We start from the raw sequence: 27,341 nt of genomic DNA, 5'->3' as shown, positions 1-27,341 counted from the left end.
GGAATGGTTTACATCAAAGCACCTTCATGTTTTGGATGACTTAGTCAAAGTTCAGATCTAAATCCAGAAACATTAACTCTCTATCCAATATGATTGAGCTTAAGCTATTCCATGAATAAAAATGAATGAATTTCAGTCTCTCTGTATAGTTCAAGGGGTATGAATACTTATGCAATTTAAAGTGTCAACCTTTCAGGGTGTCTTTTAAGAACTGATGTGGGCAAAAAAAACATTTTTAAATAATGTTTGCTTGACACAGAGATTATCTTGCTGTAAAGCCATGTGTTATCTGCTCCAAAAAGCACAAACATGAACTGTGACTTCATCCTTTATGTTTTCTCTGGGTGTGTCTGTCAGAGACCTGATGAGGAGGTGGTGGTCGACCAGGGAGGGACCAGCTCAGTGATGAACATTCACTATGAGAAAGAGGAGCTAGAAGGTGAGAATAGTTCACATTCTGAAAATAGCATATGTCTGGTGGTCCCTTCCTAAGGGCATGCATTGTTCTTCTTTGTGGTCCCTCTGGCAAATGTGTCGATGATTCTATAATCCAAGATACCATACCTAATCATGTACATACCCGTGAAAACAAGTTTATCTGTTCAGAGAAGAAAAAAAAAAGCCTTGTGAGTCTGATTTAAACTTTTTTAACTTTAGCCAAATTTTTATTTTATTTTCTCACACTTTCTAGAAAAAAACAGTACCACTTTGTGCTTTGTGTTACTGAAACTCAGGGATACATTGAATGTGTAATTTTACATCGTTTAGAACAGAAGGGAGGATTTTTGGACCTTGTTTCCTAATAGGACTCAACTAAAAGCACTTGAGCCAGAACCATCTGCCACCTCAGCCTACGTCCCAGTCAGCCCCAGTTTGTTTTGTTAGTAATGCTTATATTTCCACATAACCCCAAAGTTGCTCATGCATGTATCACAAAAGTTTGAAAATTAGGAGAATAGGAAGTTAAGGCATGCTAGACCATGCATAAAGGAACATTTTGAATTTGACATTGTATTTATGTTTATGTTTGTACCTGCATAGTCCTGTTAAGGGTCACAGGGGAGCTGGTGCAAGTGATTATGAGTTTGTCACAGAGCCAAACAACCATGCAGACACAGCAGTAATTTACAATATCTAATTCCACAGTAAAATGCATGTTTTTGACTTGTGAGAGAAAAACAACACAAGCAGAACACCCAAACTCCACATAGACCAGCCCTATTTGGTGTTTGAGCCCAGGCCCTACTAGCTGGGATGCAACTGCGCTAACCACCGCTTCATCGTGCTGCTACATTTTCATAAATAAAACAAGAACTCAGCATACATAATCAGAAAACAAACTATTAGCAGGAGGTAACCATGAACCCGGATCAAACAGACAAGAGTCATTCTTGTGCCTGCTTTTGCAGTAATATTCTGTAATGGTCTAAATAAATCCCTTACACTTTCTTTCTGTCTTTTGCTTTATATCTGCCCTTAGGCATATTGGGTTTTTAACATGGTTACTGTATTTTTTTATTCTATTTATTTCTAGTTTTGCCTATTGTAAGGATTATGATTATTGAATATTTATAAAAAATTATAATTAAAAATCATAATTCACGAAAATAGTTTTCTTAACCAAAAATCATTGCTTATGAATAGAAATCAGAGATGTCCTCTGGTGTTGTGATTATGGGCTCAAAGCACTTAATAATTACAATTAGTTAATTATCATTAATAATTGATAATTATTCATCAAAACCACGCTAAATGTCATTGTTTAATCAGCTGCACCACTGATCGAGGGGTGAACTTTGACCTTATTTTGACAGATAAATAACTCTTGCACGAAATAAACACAAACGCTTCTCTTTATATATGTGAACATTTATTGACCATATAGCAAAACAATTACTATTCTGGTCCAAAAATCTTCACCTAACTAAATATGCACTATTCTACAGAAGGGAGCAAAATGACCATCTAAAAATAAAAAGAAAAGAAAATATATGCGCATTGAGTGTCTATGAAGATCAAACCAGCAGTTTTATGGACAAAATGTGCAATTTGGGTGGACTTGAAAAGTGAAGCAGAACCACTGTACAGGACAGCCTTCTTGGTGCGCTGATGCGTCTGGATGGCGGCTATCAGCTGGTAGAACGGTGGGGCCGCGCCCCTTTAGCCACTAACAGCTGATTGCCCCAAATCTCGAACAAAGAGTCATAAAACTCTGAGACGGGAACTCAGTGGAAAAAAACTCCAGTAATAAAACTGGGACAAAGGAGTGACCCAGACCACAGCTGCTTTGAATTAAAAACTTTCAAAAGTCCAACTTCTAACTCCTGGCTGGTTTGAACACCCACCTTGCTGATCGCATCCGTGCTCCGCGATTCAGCCACACAACAAATCAAACAGCTCAGCATAAACACTTCGATCAGTATTGCATGCAATGATGTCTCTCCAGATATGCGCTTCTGTTGCGTCGTCCTGTGAGACACGCTGGAAATGGAAACAAAAGTTTTGTTTCCGTTCGTTTTATAATCCCAGGTGACGTCAGAGCTGCGATACCTGTTGAGCTGCGCATGTCGAACTGTGCAGCGTAGTCGGTCTGTCCGACCAAAATGGATGACCCCAACACTATTTAGCAAATAGTGTTGCTCTTGTGTTTGCTAATTTAATCCACAAACTCTTTTTATTTTTGTTGTTAAATCTTGGTTGTGTGAAGCACCTTAATCTTCATGCCAGTTGGAAAGAGGTGATATAAATATAAGTTTGATTGGCCTCAGTGGATAATCTATATACTTTTAATGAGGTAATTAACATTACATTGATAAAATATTGAGAATAATGGCACTTGTGTGATTTTGTGCTTAAAAACCTGTGAAATTTGACTATTTTCAGGGGATCAAAATTTTTTAACTGCTTAATTGTTTTAGGGCTTAATTTCCAGTTTATTGTTTGAATTTGGGTGAGAGTAATGGGAACATAAATCTGATGGTAAAAGGTAGTCTAAGAGCTATAAAGATTGCATTATGTCAATGAATGTTTGCATTATCAAATTATCGAGGTCTTTCATAGTTATAAAGTATGTGTTAAACTCATAAAAATCTTACAATGAAGAAAAAAAATATTTATTTTTGCTGTTTTTAGAGATTTTCTTTGCGGTTTGAATAAAACTGTCACATTCAGCTTGTTGTTGCTGCAGCAAGTTGCATCCAAAGTTAAATCCCGCGATAATTACAGTTAGCAGTGACTGCAGAGTAATGGATGAGTGAAAGCAGCAGGAAAGGTGTTTTTCCCCCACTCTCTCTGTGGAGCATTAGGCCGACACCTAAACCTCAGCTGGATGCCTGTCATTTTCAGTCCCTCTAACTGTCAGGGACTGTTGTGTGCATTGTTCTGCTTATCTGTTTCCTCTCTTCATCCAATCCTGCTCTGTTCTTCTGTGTTTCTCACACACATTTAAAGATGTCAGCTATGGAGAGCTAATATAAACAAGCTATAACCTATACTAAAAATATACTTACAAATAGCTGAAGCATGTATGAAAACAAAACAGCAGAGAGATACATTTCATCAACAGACTGCAGTTAGACTACATCTTATTAAATGATATCTTGCCTCAGCCGCATCTCTAATCTGGCAAGTCCATGTATAGCTGACTCACACATGCAGCACACTTTGTTTATTTGCTCTTGATCCCACTCATCCTCCTCATGCCTTGTTAATTCTCCCTTTTTTGCTGTCGTTCATCTCAATTCAGTTCAGTTTAAGTTTATTTCAACAATGCTCATTCACAGTGACTTTACTCTGTAGCCTTGTACAAAATGGGTCCATTGGAGATCCAGTAACATGCTGTCGAACCCAGTCAGTTCAGTAGTCACATTACAACCACAAACTCCTTTGTTTTTATTAGGATTTTATGTGATAGACCAACACAAAGTAAAAGGACAAAATAGATTTTGCCAAGCCATGTCTTGGTAAGGTTTGCAGTTGTGCCATACTCTTTCCATGTTCAGATGATGGATTGAACAACGCTCTGTGAAATGTTTAAAGCTTTGAATATTGTTTTATAACTTAATCCTGTCTTAAACATCCCCACATCTTTCTGCCTGACCTCTCTGTTGTGTTCTTTGGTCTTCATGATGCTGTTTGTTCTCTAATGTTCTCTAAAAAAAACCTCTGAGGTCTTTACAGAACGGCTGGCATTGTACTGAGATAAACAAATTGCACAAAGGTAGACTAATTTTACTAATTTGATGACTTCTTAAAGCTGTTGGTTGCACTAGGTTTTATTGAGATTAAAAATTACACAACACTCTTTAGAATACTACTTTGGAAAAAAAAATTGAAATGATGAATAATTTGCCAACTTTGTGTTGGTCTGTCATAAATTCCCATAAAAACATTGGGGTTTGTGGTTGAAATGTGAAAAAGGGCAATGCAACTTGGATTCATGATTGAGTTAAAGATGGGTGCATTAATATTTCTCATCCTTTGCTGTCACTTCTGTTTTAAAAGTTTTTGCTTTTAATGCTGTTTGCAAACTTTTAAAATCAACTTTCAGCTCCCTTACTCACCTAAAGATTTCTGCACACTGATTCCTATTCCTAACGATGACATGTCAAAGTCTTACTTCCCATTTAAAAAATCTTCACATTTTCCTTCAGGACACAGGACTCTGTTTGTGGGGGTTCGGATGCCGAGGCAGAGCCATCGGCACCACAAACCCCACGGATCCCGCCACCGCAAGAAAGATAAGAGGGCAGGAAGTATCACGAACCAACAAAATGAAGAAAGTGAGGCAGCCGGTAGCAGTCATGGTAACAAACACCTTTTACACACACTCCATCAATATAAAGATCTAGTTAACATTTTTACTGTTTTTTATAACTCATACAGTCACACGTGTACATGTATGTACAGGCTCCTCCCAAAGAGATCAATGATGCTGATTATCCTCACATGGTTGTATGACCACTGCACTTCAGGCAAAAATGGATAGGCCACTAATGACCCAAATAGGAACAGAAACTAGTGTGGAAGATGGATTTCTGTGTAGAGTTTTTGTTTTTTTAAGTTGAATGTGCCGGTAATGCCATCTAAAGGCATGACATAAGTAAGAGATTGTAATGTGTGTGCTTTCATCTCTCCCTCATTCCTCCTTCCCTCTCATCCTGTCATTCCATTAGATACACCATCCCAGCGGGTCCAGTTCATCCTGGGCACAGAGGAGGATGCCGAGCACGTGTCCCATGAGCTGTTCACCGAACTGGATGAGATCTGCGTGAAGGATGGCAAAGATGCCGAGTGGAAGGAAACTGCCAGGTCAGAAGAAGCTGAAAAGAAAGCCTTCTTATAAAGAGTCTCATTGCCTGGCTGCCCTGTAGCAGGGCCGGTACAATGAGATATACACATGTACAACTGGTTATTACATTTAGAGCTTGGGGAATCATTTATTGCTTGGTTTGCTCAAGGTGAAAAGATGAATCCTACAAAAACTGCTATACCCTCAAGAAGCAGAATTTCAAACTTACATGCTAATGTAAGGCCTTCAAGCCCCCCTGACATAACTGCAAATTTCCTCATAATATATTGAAAGCAAGACAGAGAAAGTAATCTCTCCTTGCAGTTTAAATGCTGCTAGTACAGCACTGATGTAGGTCTGCACTGATCAAACGTTCAAGAATAAAATAAAAACAAACAAGCCAGCTTTGAGCATAAGAAAAGCTTCTCAGAATCACATATGGCTTAATAAAGTCAGGTCATTTCTGCTCTGCAGACAAGGTGTTTTATGCTCTGCTGTCAAGGCTGCTAGTTTGATTGTCAGGTTTTTCTCAGGAAAATCAGGTGTAACACTAAAACTAAACCTAAAATAAGTTTAAATCACTACTAACTCAAGGCACTTTATTAACAAAATCTATTTTATATACATGATTGAAGTCAATTCAGATTAAAAGTCAGTTACCTATATTCCAATTTAGTCCTAGTTATGAAACAATACAAGATTGAGTTCAGTTTATTTAAATTATATTTACTGATACAACATTTTATTTAAATGTTGTATTGATAAAATATTTTCCATCTAAGAAAATCCATGTTGAACCACTGACGTTTAGCAATTACATCTCCTAAATGAACATGTAGTGACAGTGGGCAGTTTATTGCATGGTGTCATTAACGTTGCAGCAATCCCTCATACTGAGCATGCATGTAGCTATAGCAGAGAGGAAAACTCCCCTCTACCAGGAAGAAACCTCCAGCAGGAGCTGGCTCAGTGTAAGCGGCCATCTGCCACCACCGGCTTGGTGTTTAAGAAGATAGAACAGCTACAGTTCTTCCTTTGTGAATCTCCCCCAATTTCCTGAATGAGCTTTGCTTCACACAAGGCTGTGGTTATCTCTGTTATTTGTGCACATTTTCCTTCCACTTAACTTTATTTTAATATGCTTGGATACAGCACTCTATGAACGGCCAGCTGCTCAAGCCATGGCTTACCCTCCTTAAGTCAGTCTTCCCTATGGTTGTGTAGGACTTAACATGGCCACAGCATATACTTTTTTAACTTATGTAATGTTATAATTTTCTGAGACACTGAATTTTGGGGTTTTAGCAGCTATCAAAATTAATCACAATTAACTAAAATAAGTACTTGCAAGTTGTCGCTCTGTGTTTAATTTATCTAAATCATAGATGGTTAATAAAAGAAAATAGCTTTTTATTGATATTCTGATATATCAAGATATTCTACTCAAGAATCATCATCTTTCATTCCACCTGTGGGAATGTTTTAAAGCTTTACCATGTGGGGGTAAGAAAGGGTGCAGTGTTTTCATTACTTTAAATATACCATATCTCTTAATGTGAAGCTTCGCTGCAAATAACTATGTTTTAATATACAATGTGGGATTTTTAAAACCAAATTTTTATTTTTCTGTAAAGATTTTCAAATGCAGGAAGGTTCCCTAATTCTATTGAGTTTGTCTGTTGCACCTGTTTTAATAAAAAAAAAAAAAAAAGCAGAAAACTAAAGATTTTTATCTGACTGCTGTTAAAAGCGATTCCAATGACATAATCAACACTTCCTGTGATAGTCTATGATATGTACCATATTTCTGAGCTTTATTTATCTAAATCTTTTTTTATTAGCATTTTAGATCACAGAAATTATATTTTAAATAACATGAAATCTTTATAAAGGGGCTTATTTGTTTACAGTGTAAAAGAAGAAATTAGATAGAGATGCGTTAAAATTGCAATATTTTAAATGACTTCTATGAGGTGAAGTCTCTGATCTGCGGTTTGTTTTTGTGTTTTTGTGTTGCAGGTGGCTGAAGTTTGAAGAGGATGTGGAGGATGGTGGAGAGAGGTGGAGCAAGCCTTACGTCGCCACACTTTCCCTTCACAGCTTGTTTGAGCTGCGAAGCTGCATTATCAACGGCAGCGTGCTGCTGGACATGCGGGCTGACTCCATTGAAGAGATAGCAGGTGAGAAATTTCCTGCCTTATGTAAATCTGTATCTCAGTATCAGAAGGCCATAAAACCCACGAACAGTGAAAGGCCTCTGCTTAACATTTTTATTAAGGCATTGCAGGAGGTCCATTTTTATTGTAGGTGCTAATGGACAACATCAGTTCTTGATTCTCGTTTAAAAAACTAGAAATGGATAAAAGTCTCCACATGTAGAGTATTATTTGTTGAAGTCATTTGTGTTTGGGTTTTAGGAAAATTGTTTGGAGAAAATAGTGAGGAAGACATATAATAATGTGATTATTCTCACAAATATTGAATCCAGTTTAAAGTGATATTTTGTTTTGTGTAGGTGGGGTTGTATAAGGTATTTCTGAACATTTTGAGCAATATTTGAGTAGTCATAGTAGTCACTATGATCCCTGGAAAATGTGAGATGAACTGAAGTTAACAACTACTCTGACTCTATCCTAAAGCAACTCAAAGTCAGGCTAACTGTTTCTCAGATGTGAGATAACTACTAATAGTCAAGTTAAAACTATTCAGATTTAGGGAAACAACCACCCAATTCATACAAGAAGCTATTCAGAGTAAGTCCATCCCACTAACCAACAGTTCTTCCTCTGTATAATCTAGCAAATACAAATATTCTCTTAACTTTACATAATCACTGACTTGTGAGAAGAGGTAATGAACATTTTAGCTGCCAGGAAAGTGATATATTGTCACTTTCCTGGCACTTTCCTTGCGTAGAAATAACACTTATTAATAAAAACCAGGATGTTTATAAATCATTTATGATTCCTGAAGCTTAGGGCACCACGAGAGACATCCAAGAGACATCCAAGTTCTCAGCCACCAAAAACAACAAGCTGGCATTAAAGTCACTTCTGTTTAATATTGTCCAATGTTCAAACAACTAGTAAGGTACCATGGAGTGCGTCCATCAGCTGTGGTCTAAACCGATTCAATAAACCTGTCAATGAGAAAAATATAACCATTAGTTCCCCGTAGGTTTATTTCTCTGGTAAGTTGGACACAAAGTGTAATACAGAGAATGTCATTGCCTGTTTTATGAATAACGCTTAACTTTTACAAAATTATATAGAAATTTAAATACAACATCTAAAGTTTGTTTCTGTCATAAACTGATAAATTCAAGAAGCAATTTAGTTCAAGATCCAAATAACTTGTACCAAAAGCTAACTTTAATGGTTGGTATAAACTGGATGTTGCTATAGCAAATGTTCTAATGTTGTGTTCATACCTAACCACTCGTACCTAAACATTTAAACTGAATTCACACAAAACATCAACTATTTGCCATCCATTTATCTGTTTTAATGAAATAAAGGTAAAAAAGATTAAGATTCCCTAATTAACGTATCAATCATGTCATCATTATTGATATGATAATTACCTGCATGCTTCCGTTTACCTTTTACTTTGCTGCTGCTAAACCTGAATTTCCCCACTGTGGGACAACAAAGAATATTTCTATTCTATTCTATTCTATTCTATTCTATTCTATTCTATTTTGCAGAATTTACAGGCTTGAATTTGAAAGTTAATTTCTATCTTTTTATTTCTCTCCTGTTTTTCTTTCTCACCCAAATTTATTCTGGCAAAATTCTCAGAAGAGCTGTTCTGATTTACATATATTCCTGCTATAAATGTCAGATACCAAACTGAGATGTAATTTTGACCAAAAAAGAAACACTTTCATCACACTATGAGGTTGGTGTTCTTCTTTGGTAATATTTTGTCTAAACAAGTCAAACAACATTATCCTGCACAAAGAAAAAATTTATTTTGGCTTTACTTAACCTGTAAAAGTAACAGAATGGATTAAGCTGCAGCTTTATTCCTGTCTCTCTGTAATACGTGCAACCCCACCCTGAAGCAAGCTCTTGCAGAGTAAAGGCAGAAGTGAGTTGCAGAAACAAACGAGTATAATCCATCATGTTCATGGTTAGGGGATGTGCCATAAGTTTAAAGCAAAGGGAGGAGACACACTATCAATAACAGGTCCCTGCACAATATATGTGTGTAGCAACCTAAACCTTGCAAGCATGCAGACTCACACACAGCAGTTTGTTACACCCTTTTCTTGCTTAAATAAGTTTGTTTTAAACATTACTTAGGTTATAGATTTTATTCACTACCAAGCAGGTCGACCTAGGATTTCAAGTCTGTCATGTTTTGAAAAGTATTAAGTTTAAGGTTCTCCAAAAATGTTATAGCCATTCATGAAAGCATTCATTTTAATGCATTGGTGCACCACACTAAGCATAGCCTTGCTTCAGATAAAAGCAAAGCCTTAGCCTATTTATTATTTATGCATTTCTCTTTATCATGCTTTCTCATTTCTAAACAGATAATTTACTGTTTATATTTTATAATTTTATCGTAATGCTTAAAGCTACACGTAGAAATAGGAAAACAAAGAGCAAGAAGCCAAGAGACTTCTCCAAAACACATGGGGAGTCCATTTTAGTCTTTTAAAAAAATTAAACATCTAAAGACATACACCTGCAGCCTTAAAGCCTCCCGGGTTACTGTGTGCAGGTGTTCTGTTTCTCTGTTCCTGTTCTTAACTTAGCTGATAAAGTCTCACTGAGGTCAGCTCATTATCACTGAACTTGAAGTCTGCTCAGAATAAATTCAGTTACTGCAGAAAAATTTGTGTAAGAATGTCTTGCTGGCTGCTTAAAAAGTAAAGAAGCAAACTAAGGTGTAGTCTTATGCTGACTAAGCAAATCAGCTTGAAAGGACAAGGCATAGAAGGAATCTGTTGTTCTGCAGGTCCATTTTATGTTGTGTTAGCAGCATTGATTTAGCTTCTACACCACATTGTTCTCAGCACAGAATAGACAGATGTGAGAACGCTGGTTTAACATAGCAGCTGTCATGATCCAAGGTAATTTGCTGAATTTCAACTGGCTTGGGTCTACCAGGCAGTTGAGGATCAGTCAAAGAAAAGCAGACTTACTGCTCCTTAAGTCCAGCAAAGATCCTCTGTGAGAACAGACCTCACATAGCACAAAACCCACACTCACATGCCAGGACCTGACAGCAGCTGGAAAAAAGATTAATAAAGAAAGTTATTATTATTATTATTTAGGGATTTAAAATCCCATCATTAGTCCACATAAGGTTTTGACAGCATTACTGTAATGTATTTTGTAAAAACATTATTACAAGGGCACCATAAAAAACTATAAGAATGCATTTTCTTAGCTGAAAACCTTTATTTTTGCAAACATTGCCAGTTGGCTTGGTAGTCTGGCTGCTGACACATTGCGTGAACTGTGTTGTGTCTTCATCACTCAGCTTCTGGCCATGCAAAAAGTGTTTCTAATAAAGAAAGTGTCTTGGATGAAGAGTTCCTGTGTTGACTTCCAAGGGGTTCACTCACATTTCCAGCGTAAATGATCCTTTTAGCAAAAGTGCTCAGTGCATCCTCCATCAGTGCGAAAAACAAGTGACAACACATCTATTTGACAAATTCCTATTAGAAAAGTCTTATTGTTAGTCTGTTCTCTGTTTACAGCTGTCGTCAGTGACAAGCGTTCAGCCATTTTGGTAACAAATGCTACGTAATCATCCATATGTGGAAGTGCACATTCAGTTCTGATGGCATAACTCAAAAAGCTCCGTTTGTGTCAGAAAACAAAATTTTAAAAAGTACTTTTTCACGTTGAAAAACAATGGAAAAGGCAGATTGTGGTTTATTCATGTTTCATATTTTAAATATTGTAAGGTTTTCTGACTCTAAAATATTATTATTTTAAATTAGCTTTAAACAGGGTTCTAATTCACAAGAGAATAGAAACTCTGAGACTAAACCTTTAGTTTGGTCTCCTTAGATATTCAAACAAGTCCTAGTTACATTATGAGTGTACCATTTTGTTGTAGACATGGTGCTGGACCATCAGGAGGCGTCACATGAGCTGGACGACAGCGTGAGAGTGAGGGTGCGCGAGGCCCTGCTGAAGAGACACCACCACCAAAACGAGAAGAAAAAAAACCTAATTCCAATCGTACGCTCCATCACTGAGGCCTCACGCAAACAGTCAGAGCCTCAAGTAGCAGGTACCTTTCATACTGCACATAACACACTCATTAGTGGAGAATACCAGATTTAATTTATCAAAACTCACAAGTATTCATTCCCCTTTGAACTGACAATACAACCACAAACTTTAATGTATTTTCTTGAAACTGTAGGTGCCACACCAGCACAAAGAAGTGAATTATTATAAAGTAGAAGGAAAATAATAATTGGTTTGTAAAAGTTTTATAACTTACTTGTAGCTTGCATTCGTATTTACCCCCCAGCAGCTATTAGTTTGTAGAAGCACCTTTAACTACAATTAGCTGCACATCTTTTGGAGAATGTCTCCATCAGCTCTGTACATCTATAAAACAATGTGCAAAGCCAATTATTCAATTTCTTTCTTTGCCAAGTAGTCCAAGCTCTGAGATTGTATGGATCGCCCTGCATATAGCTCCATCCATCTTCCCATTAAATCTGACCAGTTGCACTATCCCTGCTGAAGAAAAGTATTCCCACAGCATGATGCTGCTGCCACCATGCTTCACAATAGAGGTAATGAGTTCAGGGTTATGAGCAGTGTCCTCCACAGTTGGCCCTGCTTGGGGCAATCTTTGAATGGTACGTTTATGGCTTTCTTACACATTGGTAGACTGTATTTGCCATTAAGGTAACTTCTTATGACAAATGGTTGTGCTGGATTTCATTTAGGGGAAGTGGATTAAAAGGGGCTGAATGAAAAAGCAGATATGGTAGATGAAGTGTAATATACACCCCAGAAGTCATGATATGTACAACTGAAAAAATATAGTATATAATATGCTGTAAACAGTCAATTTATGGAAGGAGGTCTATGAAATACATATTTACATATGTTACATGGCTATTAGAGGATGTAATAACAAATAACCGTTTCAAAGTAAATAAACTGCAGTTGAAGGATGCATGCTTGTATGTAGTTTGTATGGCCCAAGGGAAGAAGCTGTCTGTTAGCCTCTGGTGTGGGATATTGTTGACCTGTAGCACCTCCCAGAGGGCAACAAGTCAAACAGGGGGTTGGAAGGGTGTGATGGGTGGCCTGTGATGGTGTTTGTTCTCCTGAGGCAGCAGGTCATGGCGCTGTGTTCCAGGCTTGGCAGAGGGTAGCCTATGATCTTTTAGGCGGTGTTTGTGACCCTCTGCACCGCCTTCCTGTCCTCAGCTGTGAAGCTTGCCTACCACACACCCAGACAGTATATCAGTATGCTCTCCACCAAGGACCGATAGAAGGTCAACAGCAACTTTGTGTCCAGGTTGTTCTTAGTGAGGACACACAGGAAGTGGAGCCGCTGTTGGGCCTTCTTTACCAGGGCTCTGATATTGTTGGTCCAGGAGTTGTCTGTGGAGATGAGGGTGCCCAGGAACTTGAAGGTGGTGACAGTTTCCACCCTCTCTGTCTATGAGGAGGGGGTTGTGGTCCTGTATGATCCTTCTGAAGTCCATTATCAGTTCTTTTGTTTTGTGGACTTTGAGGGTCAGGTTGTTTCCTGAGTACCAGCACAACAGTTCCTCCACCTCAGCCCTGTACGCTGTCTGTCAGTAGAGGGCTCAAGACGCAGCCTTGAGGAGAAACAGTGCTGAGTGCGATTGTGGAGGAGTGGTGGGGGCCGAGTCTCACGGCTTGTGGGCGGCCTGTCAGAAAGTTTTTAATCCGGTTGCAGGTGGGGCGGGGGATCTGTAATTCCAGTAGGGTGGTGTCTGGACTGATGGTGTTAAATGCTGAGCTGTAGTCCTCACACAGCTCTTGTACACCAGGTGGCTCAGTGCTGTGGGGAGTGTGAGGGCGTTGGCGTCCTCCGTAGACCAATTTGCCCTACTCAAACTGGTGACCGTCGAAGGAGGAAGGGAGGCACTATCTGATGTGTTGGTAGACTGATCACTCCAGGCACTTCATGATTTCAGATGTCAGGGCGATGGGTCTGCAATCATTCAGGCTGTCTATGGCAGGTTCTTTGGGAATGGGGATGAAGGTGGAGGGCTTTAAGCATGTGCCAGAGACAGGTTAAAGAGTTAGTATGCACATGCTTCAATCACTACCCCTGGGATACCATCGGGACCAGCAGCTTTCCTGGGGTTCACTGCTCTCAGGTTTTTCTTCACCTCATGCTCCTGGAGAGAGAGAGGTGGGGTGCTTGAAACAGTGGAAACCAGTGGCTGCAGAATAGTGGTGGTGGGCAAAACGGGCAAAGTAGCTGTTTAGCTCATCTGCCAGTGTGCTGCTTAGGATGTGGGAGGGAGGTTACCTTTGTAGTTTGTTAGGGCCTGGATGCCCATCCACATCTTACGTGGGTTGTTGTCCGTCAGGTATCCCTCTATTATCCCTCTATCCCTCGAAACACATTGGGTTTGTGTACGTAACTTAGCACAATGTAAAAAGTTCAACAAATGTGAATACATTTGCAAGGCACTGCAGGATCATCTTAAAACAGTAACACTCCAGGGCTTCCAAGAATTAAACCAGCTGGCAATGTTCTCTCAGAGGAATATAACTTTTCAAACATTTTTTCACACTTTGTTCTTGGAAAGATATTTCCTCTGATTCAGTTGCTTTCTCTCTTAATCACATAACACGCACACCCACACCTTACCATCCAATAGGGTCAGCCACGTCTCCCCAGCCTCCTCTGCCGACTGAACCAGCCAAAAATGGTGCCGGACAGGACAACACTCAAGTGGACCTCAGTAAGGTAAACAAACTGTGGGTTTCTCATTTATCTCATTAATATTCATGAATAATGGAACATCTACAGCTTATTATTCATGAATATTAATATGTTCATGTTAATACAGAGTTCATTCCACTGCTTAGTATTTTTGATGAACTGATAAAATCTTTGAACCTTTTACTTTCAGTAGGTGGATATTTATGAATTAAAATAAAAGATATTAAAACTTTACTCTGGTAATTACCTCTTACTTTGTTCTCCCAACAGGTTGATTTGCACTTTATGAAGAAGATTCCTGAGGGGGCAGAGGCTTCAAATGTGTTGGTTGGAGTTTTGGACTTCCTGGAGAGGCCCGTTGTTGCATTTGTACGCCTCTCCTCCGCTGTCCTGCTCACCGGACTCACTGAGGTCCCCATCCCCACCAGGTGGACAGTCTCAGCTCCACCAGGGCCTGTTTACAATTCATATTAATTCATCTTTCAAAGGACAGTTTATGAAGTATTGTTTCTCTGTTGATCCAAATCAGATTCCTCTTTATCCTTTTGGGCCCCGATGGAAAAGCTCAGCAGTACCATGAAATTGGACGCTCAATGGCAACCATCATGACAGATGAGGTAGGAGACCTTTCACATTTACCGTGCCTTGCAAAGCTATTCATACCACTTGAACGTTTTCATGTTTTTTTGCAGTACAACCATAACTCATGCTTATTTGTTGTGTTTGAAGGAAATGAGATGCATCAGATTTTAGTTTTGGGTATTAGAGCAAATGGGGATACAAATGCAAGTCAGATTTTAATTTTACTTCCACATCCGTATAACACGCTACTTTGTGTTGGTCTATTACAAAAAAAGTGACAAATTTCATCTGAATACTTGTGCATGCATTGCGCATACAATGCAGCTTCTGAACCCTTATAAGTTTTTTGTTTATGTTTCCTAATTATTTCACTTTGAATCAGATCTTCCACAATGTAGCATACAAGGCAAAGGACAGAAGTGACCTGTTAGCAGGGATAGATGAGTTTCTGGACCAGGTGACTGTCCTACCACCAGGAGAGTGGGACCCTTCCATCCGAATAGAGCCCCCAAAGAACATCCCCTCTCAGGTATGCAACAGTTACTCATTTTACTTTTCAGAATTTAATTTTATCCACGTCAGATGCACATAGAATCGTTTAAATAACGTGTTTCCTGTTTATTTTTGCTTGCTTCTGACCTGCAGGAGAAGAGGAAAATGCCAGGAGTTCCCAACGGCACAGCCTTGCAGGTAGAGGAACTACAACATGCTGAACACCACGGGCCAGAACTGCAGAGGACAGGAAGGTACGCAGTTAACAAGTCGGGCTTGTTTCTGAATGTAGGAAGTAAATTATGATTGAGTAAAGGTTAGATCAGCAAGTCAAATGTCAACAAAAAACATTCATAAAAACTAATATTTTGAAATAAGCTGGGACAATTTCCAGACCCTAAAGAGAATTACAGAAAAAGGTTTTTGACTTTACCTTTTGAGAAACAACAGGCAGCTTTAAAATCCCAAACAGACACATCCACTGCCTTCCAAAAGTATTTACACCCTTTTCACAATTTCTCACATTATAATCACAATCTTCAGTGTATTTTTATAGGGCTTTTAAGTTATAAATATACACTAAGTGATAAATGATTTTAAAATCGAAGGAAAAATCTATATTATTTTCCTTCTTTTTACAAACAAACATCTAAAAATTGGGCTGTGCATTTCTATTCACCCCCCTTTGCTATGATACCCCTAAATAATATGTAGTGCTATGGACAAATCAGGCCAAACTTGAATTTTTGGCCTACATGCAAAGTGACTGTGTGGCGGTAAACAAAATTCTGCACATCCAAGCATCCCCATGGTAAAGTATGAGGCTGTGTGGATGCTTTTATTTAGCAGGAATGGGGAAGCTGGTCACAGTTAATGGGAAGCTGTATGGAGCTAAATAGAAGGCAATCCTGGAAGAAAGAGACTGCCAAAGACTTGAGACTGAGGCAGACGACCACTGTCTTCCGAGTCAACATGTCAGAATGGTCTAGTTAAAGTACAGACGTAAATCCAATTGAGTATCTGTGACAAGATTAATAAATGACGTTCACAACCTGGCCAACCAGACTGAACTCAAGCAATTTCGCACTGCAAAGAAGAATTATCAAAACTTTCAGTCTCTAGGTGTGCAAGGCTGATGGAGACATACTATAGACACAGAAAGACTCAATACAAATATGTGACACTCTACAGATTTTATTTATTAAAGGTTTTGGAAACCTTATATTATTTCCCTTCTGCTTTAGGATTATGCACCACTTTGTATCGGTCTTTCACATAGAAACCCATTGATATACGTTAAGGTTTGTGGCCACAATATGCAAAAGTTTAAGGGATATGAAAACATTTGTACATTACTGTATTTCAGAGGTTAGCTCCTCAAGAAATTTTTTTAAAAGATTTTGTGGCACAAGTGGCTTTTAGTTATTACTAGCTTGACATGATGAAGGGCATAGAGAGGGGGTGGACATGCAGAAAATGGCCTTGAGTCAGGAAACTAACCCGGAGGAGGTGCGTTGAGGACTATAGCCTATACATATGCTGTGCCTGGTCTATCACTGAGTCATAAACGCCTAATCCTATACTTTTTGGAAGAAGATTGATGATTACTTATCTTGTTTCTTTATAAAGTGGCAATAGGTTTCCCATACTGATCTTTAGTCGTCTCCTCTTCCCTCTAAATGTTTTTATTGTGTAATGTGGTCAGGTTGTTTGGTGGCCTCATACAGGACATTAAGAGGAAAGCTCCATTCTACGTGAGTGACTTTAAAGATGGCCTCAGCCTCCAGTGTGTGGCCTCCTTCCTCTTCCTCTACTGTGCCTGCATGTCTCCTGTCATAACCTTTGGTGGACTCCTGGGGGAGGCGACTGAAGGACGCATTGTAAGAGCAAAATCACATTTACATCACTATACTGTGCTGTTTGTTTTTATAACATGTGACTAAAGCAGAATCAAGCAAAATGCAATACCACCACCTGTCTTAGAGCGCCATTGAGTCCTTATTTGGTGCGTCAATGACTGGAGTGGCCTACTCTCTGTTTGCTGGTCAGCCTCTCACCATTCTGGGCAGCACTGGCCCTGTACTGGTTTTTGAGAAAATACTCTTCAAATTCTGCAAGTACGTTTGGAATTTAAACAATTCCTTTGCTGGCTGATCACGCATCTGCGTTCCTCATGTGACCTTTATCTCTCCTTTATTCTCAGGGACTACGATCTGTCATATTTGTCACTCCGGGCTTGCATTGGCCTGTGGACGTCCCTGCTGTGTTTGCTGTTAGTGGCTACAGACGCTAGTTCTTTGGTTTGCTACATCACTCGGTTCACAGAGGAGGCATTCGCTGCCCTTATCTGCCTCATCTTCATCTATGAGGCCTTGGAGAAACTGCTCCACCTGGGAGAACTGTACCCTTTCAATAAAAACAGTGAGCTGGATAAACTCACACTAGCATAGTGAGTAGCAGAACTTTTACCTGAGTGTTGGTAACCGTTCTTTCTTTCTTTGTGGTAATACCTAAGAGGTTACTTTTATATTTCCATTATTTTCTGAACCCTAAAGGAACAAAAGAAAAATAGCATCTATGATTTCCCTGTTTATGTCCATCTCTTTGTGTAGCTGCAGGTGTGCAGAGCCTGATAATCCCAGTAATATAACTTTAGAGCTGTGGAGTGACAGAAACATCACTGCCTCAGCTGTATCCTGGGATAACCTGACTGTGAAGGTAATTTCATTCCATCCATCCATCCATCCATCCATCCATCCATCCATCCATCCATCCATCCATCCATCCATCCATCCATCCATCCATCCATCCATCCATCCATCCATCCATCCATCCATCCATCCATCCATCCATCCATCCATCCATCCATGTCCAAAATTAAGAACAAACACACATACACAATTCTGTCGCTATGTTGCTTATTGTTTAAAAATGTCATATTTATTTAAATAGTTCACGTACAAAGAGAAAAAGCTGAGGGTGAATGTTAAGCCTCTATGTCTTCATCACACCAACATATCATGTCACATTCAGTGAACATCATAAACAGAAAGACCAATCTTTTTTTTGGCAATGGTTTCTGCACATTGTCACCAGAAGATATGTAGTGTTTTTTATTTGATTTAAAAAGGACTGACAAAAACAAATAAAACAAGCTATGTTTTGTTGCATTGGACAAAGAGTAACTGATTTGTGAGATATGCCATTAACTGTTCAGTAAGTTGTTAGCCTGCCAAAAAGGTGCCTGGTTTGTCTCTTTAATGACATGTCTTTAAGCCCCAAAACACACCGCTTGCGACCGAGGTTTCTCTGTTTTGAGCTGTATTCTATTTCTTCAGAATATTTAGTTTTTTGGTCAACATTCAACTAAACCTCACCTTCCCATGAGCAGTTAAAGGAGGACATCTGTACGGTTGACATGTCTTGCATTTCACCTAGGCAACACACAGGTGTTTGATCATACAACATGTAACCACTTTTTTTATCATACTGTGTTGATTCTTTTAACCCAACAGTTCAGATAAGGAGTTCTCTCTGTTGATTTTTTATTAGAGTCTGAGCTGACTAATCTCTGTGTGTCCCTGCAGGAGTGTATCAGCCTACAGGGACATTTTGTTGGGACAGCATGTGGGCACCATGGCCCCTTCACCCCAGATGTTCTCTTCTGGTCCATCATCTTGTTCTTTTCAACATTCTTCATGTCGGCCTTCCTCAAACAATTCAAGACAAGTCGTTATTTCCCCACCAAGGTTATTCCAAAATTAGCCAACACAGTGCCTTGCAAATATGTTCATACTCTTTGGACTTTTTCACACCTAGAGCAAATTTATAAATTGGAACAAAAAATACATGATTTTGACGTTATTTTATGAATGAAATTAAATACTTAGATACCCCTAAATAAAGTTCAGCGTAGCCCACTGCCTTTGGAAGTCACCTAATTAGTAACACTCCACTTATTTGTCATTTAATCTCAGTAAATTGACACTGCACCAGACCTTTACTGCTCCCCAGGGTCTTTTATCCATGTTGTTTGTGAATGTCCAGGCATTTAGGACCTCTAGGTCAAACTAATTCACTGTCTTACTGAAGTAACTGCAGCTCGTCTAACTTTGGACCCAGTTGTTCAATTGTTAATTGATGATTCACTTTCTGATTAGGAATACAATTATTCTGGACTGTCAGGATGGTGGACCCTGGGAAAGGGGTGGAGTGTGGGAAGGGTTCGGGGGGTTGTTTTCAAATGTTAAGCAGGAAGACTGTTATTAAGTATGTGTAAGTACCTGGTTGTGTTGTAAACCACACTCTTCCTAGTAAAAACTTTTAATGATAAAAGAAACAGGTATCATATTGCTTCCCTTTGATAATTATGCAATACTCTATGTAGTCTATAAAATCCCCCAAAAAATATTAAAGTTTATGGTTGACAAAATGTGGAAAAGGTTCAAGGGATATAAATACATGAGGAAGTCACTATAGTTTGTCTGAGATTGTTTACTTGCAACCTGATGTTAGTAGTAATGTCTAAATGCAGTAATCTGTCTTTCCTAGGTTCGTTCAATGATCAGTGACTTTGCAGTGTTTCTTACAATTGTTGTCATGGTCTTGCTCGACTTTGCCGTTGGAGTGCCATCCCAGAAGCTGAAGGTGCCGAGCAAATTCCAGGTAAATAAAAAGAGAGATATACAAGAAATATGTTTTATATATAACCCTGAGCTAAATTTAAAAAGACGACTTTGCTTTCCATCTAAACAACATTTAAGTGGAGCTGAAAAGTTGTTAAACAGGTCAAATGAGCAAACAAAACTTGACTTTCAACATATTTATCCTGTTTTCAACACATATTTATGGGCTAAATAAGGACAATTACTTGTTGCAGAGAAACAACAATAAAAATGCCCAGGTGCACCCTGCAAAGGGACATTTAAACATCTCTGCTCTGTTCCTGCAGCCTACTAGAGATGACCGTGGTTGGCTGATCAATCCTATAGGGCGCAACCCCTGGTGGACAGCCTTGATTGCATCTATACCTGCTCTTCTCTGCACCATTCTCATCTTCATGGACCAACAGATAACTGCTGTCATCATCAACCGCAAAGAGCACAAACTACTGGCAAGAAGAAAATATAAAAATCTTAAAATACTACTTCGCTCTTGGATTCTGAAACGGTATCTGACCCGCTCTCTGTTTTACAGAAAGGCTGTGGGTACCATCTAGACCTGCTGATGGTGGGGGTGATGCTGGCTGTGTGCTCCATCATGGGATTGCCGTGGTTCGTGGCAGCCACCGTGCTGTCCATCTCTCATGTTAACAGCCTGAAACTTGAGTCGGAGAGCGCAGCCCCAGGAGAGCAGCCACGCTTCCTGGGCATCAGGGAGCAGAGGCTCACAGGCCTGGTTATCTTCCTGCTTATGGGCTGCTCTGTGTTCATGACCGGTGCCCTGCAGGTGGGTCACAATCACAATTCAGGGATAATGTCTGATGAGTTCAAGAAAATGAAAAATACATGTAATTGACTAGATAATTGTCTTGCATGTGCAAATGTTATTTATTACATCAAACATTTTTATTGCACTAATAATGTTGTACATCAATTTTTGTTATTAATAAAGTGTAACTAATGTTTTTCTTTTTATATTTCAGTTTATTCCTATGCCTGTGTTGTATGGAGTTTTTCTTTACATGGGAGCATCCTCATTAAAAGGCATTCAGGTAAAACTTAATTTCATCATGAGTGTCACATCTATAGGAGCTCTACAAAGTAAAGTACAGCAAAAGTCAATGCAAAGGATTAACATTAACTGTGGTATCAGTTCCAAAACCTGTTTAGTTGTGTGTTTAGGATCAATGTCTTCTTAGAACACTGTTTCCATGTTTTAACCAACTAGCTGTTGATTTGAGAGGAAGTTGAAGAATTTAGAGGAAGTCCTCCTTATTAATTTTTCCATCCACTTTGTGCAATGCACAATTGCCACTGGAAGGAAAACGTCCTCACAGCATGATGCAACTGAGAATATGTCTTATATTCTAGGTTCTTCAAAGTAGCCACCTTTTGCTTTGATTACTGCTCCGCACACTCTTGGCATTCTGTTGATGAGCTTCAAGAGGTAGTCAACTGAAATGGTTTTCCAACAGTCTTGAAGGAGTTCCCAGAGATGCTGAGCACTTGTTGGCCCTTTTGCCTTCACTCTGTGGTCCAGCTCACCTCAAACCATCTCGATTGGGTTCAGGTCCGGTGACTGAGGAGGCCAGGTCATCTGGCGCAGCACCCCATCACTCTTCTTCTTGGTCAAATAGCCCTTACACAGCCTGGAGGTGTGTTTGGGGTCATTGTCCTGTTGAAAAATAAATGATGGTCCAACTAAACGCAAACCGGATGGAATAGCATGCCTCTGCAAGATGCTGTGGTAGCCATGCTGGTTCAGTAGGCCTTCAATTTTGAATAAATCCCCAACAGTGTCACCAGCAAAGCACCCCCACACCATCACACCTCCTCCTCCATGCTTCATGGTGGGAACCAGGCATGTAGAGTCCATTCGTTCACCTCTTCTGCGCCGCTCAAAGACACGGTGGTTGGAACCAAAGATCTCAAACTTGGACTCATCAGACCAAAGCACAGATTTCCACTGGTCTAAAGTCCATTCCTTGTGTTCTTTAGCCCAAACAAGTCTCTTCTGCTTGTTGCCTGTCCTCAGCAGTGGTTTCCTAGCAGCTATTTTACCAAGAAGGCCTGATTCACACAGTCTCCTCTTAACAGTTGTTCTAGAGATGTGTCTGCTGCTAGAACTCTGTGTGGCATTGACCTGTTCTCTAATCTGAGCTGCTGTTAACCTGCGATTTCTGAGGCTGGTGACTCAGATGAACTTATTGTCCGCAGCAGAGGTGACTCTCTTCCTTTCCTGGGGTGGTCCTCATGTGAGCCAGTTTCTTTGTGGCGCTTGATGGTTTTTGCGACTGCACTTGGGGACACTTTCAAAGTTTTCTCAATTGTTCGGACTGACTGACCTTCATTTCTTAAAGTAATGATGGCCACTCGTTTTTCTTTACTTAGCTGCTTTTTTCTTGCCATAATACAAATTCTAACAGTCTATTCAGTAGGACTATCAGCTGTGTACTGTATCCACCTCCTGCACAACACAACTGATGGTCCCATTTATAAGGCTTGAAATCCCACTTATTAAACCTGACAGGGCACACCTGTGAAGGGAAAACCATTTCAGGTGACTTCCTCTTGAAGCTCATCAACAGAATGCCAAGAGTGTGCAGAGCAGTAATCAAAGCAAAAGGTGGCTACTTTGAAGAACCTAGAATATAAGACATATTTTCAGTTGTTTCACACTTTTTTGTTCAGAATATAATTCCACATGTGTTAATTCATAGTTTTGATGCCTTCAGTGTGAAGCTACAATATTCATAGTCATGAAAATAAAGACAACTCTTTGAATGAGAAGGTGTGTCCAAACGTTTGGTCTGTACTATATATATATATATATATATATATATATTGAGGACAAATATATATATATTTGTCCTCAAACCCCCAACCTTATTTTGTGCTCAGATACCCTTTTCTCAAGGCAACACATTTATCGTGGCTTCATCTTTAATTTTTCAAGATGATTATTTCAAGTTTTTTTTTTTTTCTTGGACGTCGTCCACTGACATTATGCAGTTTGATTCCCACTCTGAGCTGTCACAGACACTGTGATTCCCACTGAAGAACCTCATGCCAAGCCTGAAGCCCTGGTGAATTTCTGTTTTTTTATGTAAATAGCACACTGCTTGCATCGGGATTTTAGGACGGAGTGTAAGTGTGACTGGTGGACCAAAGGCTGGCTCTGTTTATCTTGCTTAGTGATGCAAATATTCTTCTACCTGTCCTTGTACAAATTTGGTGTCCCATCATTTTTAAATCTTTCTAAAGATTGTCAATTGTTTTTAGGTCTGGACTTTGATTAGACCATCCTAGCTCATAAAATTTTATTTTTTCTGAACCTTTCCATTGTAGCTCTGGCTGAATGTTTAAGGTCCTTGCTTTGCTGAAAGGCGAACATCCACCTCAGGTTCTAGTCTTTTGCAGCCCTTGTAAAGGTTTTCTTCCACAGTTGTCTTTTAGCTCCACCCATCATTCTATAACCTCTGACAACTTTCCTGTCTCTGCTGAAAAAAATCACCCTCGCAGCATAGGGATGATTTGTTGAGGGCATCTGCCATGGTAATATACCAAAGCATTTTGCATGTTGCCCAACAAGTTCAATTTTGGTTTCTTTCAACAATGACTTTCTTCCTGTCCCTCTTCCATAAAAAACAAATTGGAGTCTATGACTAATATTTGGCCTTTATACCGATTCTGCCGCTTGAGCTATAGGATCTACAGCTCCTTCAGAGTTACCATAGGAATCTTGGCTGCTTCTCTAATTGATGCTCTCCTCGTTCATCCTGTTAGAGTAGGTGAACAGCAATGTCTTGGTAGGTTTGCAGTAATTACACTCCGATGGACTGTTTAGTAATTAAGTGACCTCTGAAGGCAGCATGTTGCACTGGATTTTATTTAGTGGTATCAGACTACAGGGAACTGAATACAAATACACACTGCACTTTTCAGATTTTGTGTTGGTACTTCACATTAATTCTTAACAAAATATGCTGAAGTTTTTGGTGTTTTAATAGTTTTTTAAAAGGAAGTCACTGACGTGTAACCTTGCAAATGACTGGACTCAACAACTCATATGATGCACATGCACCTTATTTTATAAATACTAATAATTTTGCAGTATTCTTCCTTACTTACTGATCTATTGTTTTCTAACCTTCTCTAACTTCCACTCCACCTGTGTTTTCTTTCGTTTCGTCTCAGTTCTTTGACCGCTTGAAGCTTTTTGGTATGCCGGCAAAGCATCAGCCAGACTTCATCTATCTGAGGCACGTTCCCTTGAGAAAGGTGCACCTGTTCACTCTCACTCAGCTCACCTGTCTGGTGCTACTCTGGGTAATCAAGACCTCTCCTTCGGCAATCATCTTCCCTATGATGGTAATCATTTTGATTAAAAACAACACTGTCTTCATTTGTTCTTTCAGTTTCTTTTTAGTTGAGATCTTTTTTACACCTGTTCCTGCAGGTCCTGGCTCTGGTTTTTATACGTAAACTGCTGGATTTGTGCTTCTCTAAACGAGAGCTAAGCTACCTAGATGACTTAATGCCTGAGTGGAAGAAGAAAAATTTGGACGATGCCTCCAAAAAGTTGGAAGAGGTAATTTAAGGAAGAATCTTGAAAGGTGTTGTTCACCTAAAAGCATCAAGTTAATTCTTTTTATTTATGGATGTACGCATGTTTGCGTCGTGCAGGAATCGCAAGAAATGCTCAGCTTAGAAAAAGACGATTCAGCTACTGTTCAGATTCCCATGGAGGGCAGCAGAGTTGTTCAAAAAGCACATGATCCCAAGTGAGACACACGCACACACACATTCACTATGAATATGGACTTTATTAATAAGATTTTTAGAAAGATTTGTCACTTTCCCATCCATCCTCATGCATGCCTGAGTTTTCTATTACCTGGTATGTGGTGCTCTGTCTTCATGTCCCCCCTGTGAGTCCTGTGTATTGCTCTGATACCTCTCCTCAATCTTACCCAGTTTCCTCCTCCTGTTCCTCAGGTGTGATCCCTCTGATATTAACATATCTGATGAAATGTCTAAAACCACTGTGTGGAAATCCCTCAACTCTAATCAAAAGGACATTCGCCCTGTGGCTACTAAAAAGGCAAGGCCATACCCTCTTTTTTCCCCTCGTCTCTACCTGGAAAAAATAACCCTGGTTCACACTGTGATCTTCTGCTTTTTGATGGTTTGCTGTTTGTGGTCTATTTTTCTAATCCTTGTAGTCAGCTAGCTTGTGCTCCGTGGTGTTATGAATCTGCGTATGTGTGTTTCTTCCTGCAGGATTGAAGGGATCGCATTCATTGATGAGTAAAGACATTCAGCTGTATCATCTGGCTGTAGCTCTGGACCACAGGAGGCCTCAGATTGACCACTTCAACCAAAACAGCCTCTTCAGAGCACACAGAAAAAAACTGTGTCAGCCACAAATATACAGAAATTGTCAACTGTGCAGTACACCAACTTGTGTACTTCTGTCTTTTTGAGGTTTGTAGATAAAGTAGAGATTCAAGTCTTATTCCCATGCCCCAAACACAACTGATGGGATATACAATTCAATGCAATTAAATTAAATTCACTTCAATTCAGTTTTATTTATATAGCGCGTGTCGTCTCAAGACACTTCACAAAGTTAATTCAATGGAATCATACAGATTTCAAGTCAGGTACATACATTCCAATTAATCCTAACTATCGAACATTGCAGTCAGATTCAGTTATTTATTCATTCAAACTGGTTAAAAAAAAATTTCTATCTAAGAAAATATACACAAAAACATCACCAAACAAACAAGCTAATAAAAAATGTTTTCATTAAAAAAAGACAAAATGTAATGTAATTCCCTCCATATTGTTAATATTTCTTAATGTCTGTCCAGCTCAATACAGCCCAGTAATATAATTCTGCTCCACATCCAAGAGGACCGAAAAGGGAGACAAACATAAAAATGCAAGGCCCAGAACACCTGGAAAGAAGAGAAACACATCTCAGTGACAGAATAAAAGAGTTTGCATGCATGAATTGTTTAAGACATTATCCAGTGGTGTATTTATTTCACTAACAAATGTACATGGACAATAAAAAACACAGATGAGTAATGAATTAATGATTTCCACTGCAGGAATTTACAAAATCATTTTTTTAAGAAGCGCCCTGAGGGGAAACAGTACTAATACTGTGCCTGTTGTGATGACATCGCAAAAGGCACAAAAATCTTTCTCTTCAACTGACCTCAGTTAACATTGTGGCAGATAAGCCATCATTTTGCTGGAAAACATTCATTAAAGAGAGAAAAAACAAGGATGGTACAAATAGACATACTCAAAAGAACTGTGGTCAGTTGCCCTATGCCTTTTGTGATGTCACCAGAGGCATGGAGCCCTGGAAGCTTGTATTTTGGTAGGGTCAATTTTATCTTGGTTAAATAACAACTCACAACGAAATAACCAACAACCCCACAAAAACCGACCATAGAGATTATTGTGATAGTTGAGAAATGTACATCTAAAATAAGTTGGATTGATTAAGAGAGTAAAAACAGGTGAGGGAGTGAGAAGATGTTGCCAGTACATCAGGAGAATATTGTCCAATAGCAAGATAACTGAATGTGGAGCTTCAGTACTACATGAATTAGCCCTTACAATCATCTTTTTTAACAAGGTGGACTTTCAGGCCAGGTCTTAAACGTAAAAAAGTGTAACTTTGTAATTGAGGGCTTTGCCTCCCATTTGACCTTGAGAGACTCAAAAAAACAGACCTAAACCTGTGACCTGAGGAAAAGGTCACTGTTGGGATAATAAGAAAATAGAAGGTTTCTAAAATGTAGTGAAGCTCTGTCATAAAGATGTGGGAAGATTGTTTAATAATTGAATGTGGATTTTCCAGATTATACATTTTCCAGATTGAACATTTTTATTGGAATAATTTGTCAAAGGCATTTTTAAAAAGAAAATAGCTTTTTAGAGAAATATTTAGACATAATGACACTAGATGATTACACTGACACAAAAAAATGTTTTATATTGTTCACGATCCCTTAAATTCAAATCCAATTCATTCAGTCTGCCATGATCACTCGTTTTCTTCTTAATTGTCATCAGATAATTGGTAGATTTAAAATCCTGTTGTAGTTCAAGAATCATAAATAGATTTATTTACAATTTGTTTCACTTTTGTGTGATGTTGAAACAAATTGTAAAGGTTAAAAGAACTACTTCAGTGGCACCATTCACATTTTTGTTTGGCCTCATCTTTTCCCTTTACTGCCTTTATAATGACTATGGAGGTCTTCTGTTGCGCAATGTCTGCCATGTATTTAATTTTATTTTATTATCACAGACAAGATTAAGAATGCGACAGAAAGGCACTTAGATTGATTGAGGTCCCCTATTGT

At 39.0% G+C, this 27,341-nt stretch overlaps 1 protein-coding gene across 1 annotated transcript; it reads left to right on the top strand.

Moving 5' to 3' along the window:
* Positions 1–357: 357 nt before the first annotated feature.
* On the top strand, positions 358–25,873 carry slc4a8 (solute carrier family 4 member 8). The gene is made up of 25 exons (XM_047347443.1): positions 358–439; positions 4,653–4,805; positions 5,175–5,310; positions 7,310–7,470; positions 11,372–11,548; positions 14,148–14,236; positions 14,483–14,640; positions 14,742–14,829; positions 15,177–15,323; positions 15,440–15,540; positions 16,992–17,166; positions 17,270–17,403; positions 17,490–17,735; positions 17,899–18,004; positions 18,874–19,035; positions 19,838–19,951; positions 20,238–20,399; positions 20,483–20,734; positions 20,931–20,999; positions 24,145–24,318; positions 24,407–24,538; positions 24,634–24,731; positions 24,946–25,051; positions 25,231–25,434; positions 25,827–25,873. Exons 1-24 carry the CDS (start codon positions 406–408, stop codon positions 25,234–25,236), a joined length of 3,180 nt encoding a protein of 1,059 aa, XP_047203399.1. The 5' UTR covers positions 358–405; the 3' UTR covers positions 25,237–25,434; positions 25,827–25,873.
* The last annotated feature ends 1,468 nt before the right edge of the window (positions 25,874–27,341 follow it).

The sequence above is a fragment of the Girardinichthys multiradiatus genome, chromosome 20, assembly GCF_021462225.1.
Source record: "Girardinichthys multiradiatus isolate DD_20200921_A chromosome 20, DD_fGirMul_XY1, whole genome shotgun sequence".
NCBI lineage: Eukaryota > Metazoa > Chordata > Actinopteri > Cyprinodontiformes > Goodeidae > Girardinichthys > Girardinichthys multiradiatus.
The sequence above is the reverse complement of the archived record's forward strand: the minus strand, read 5'-3'. Positions and strand labels throughout refer to the sequence as shown.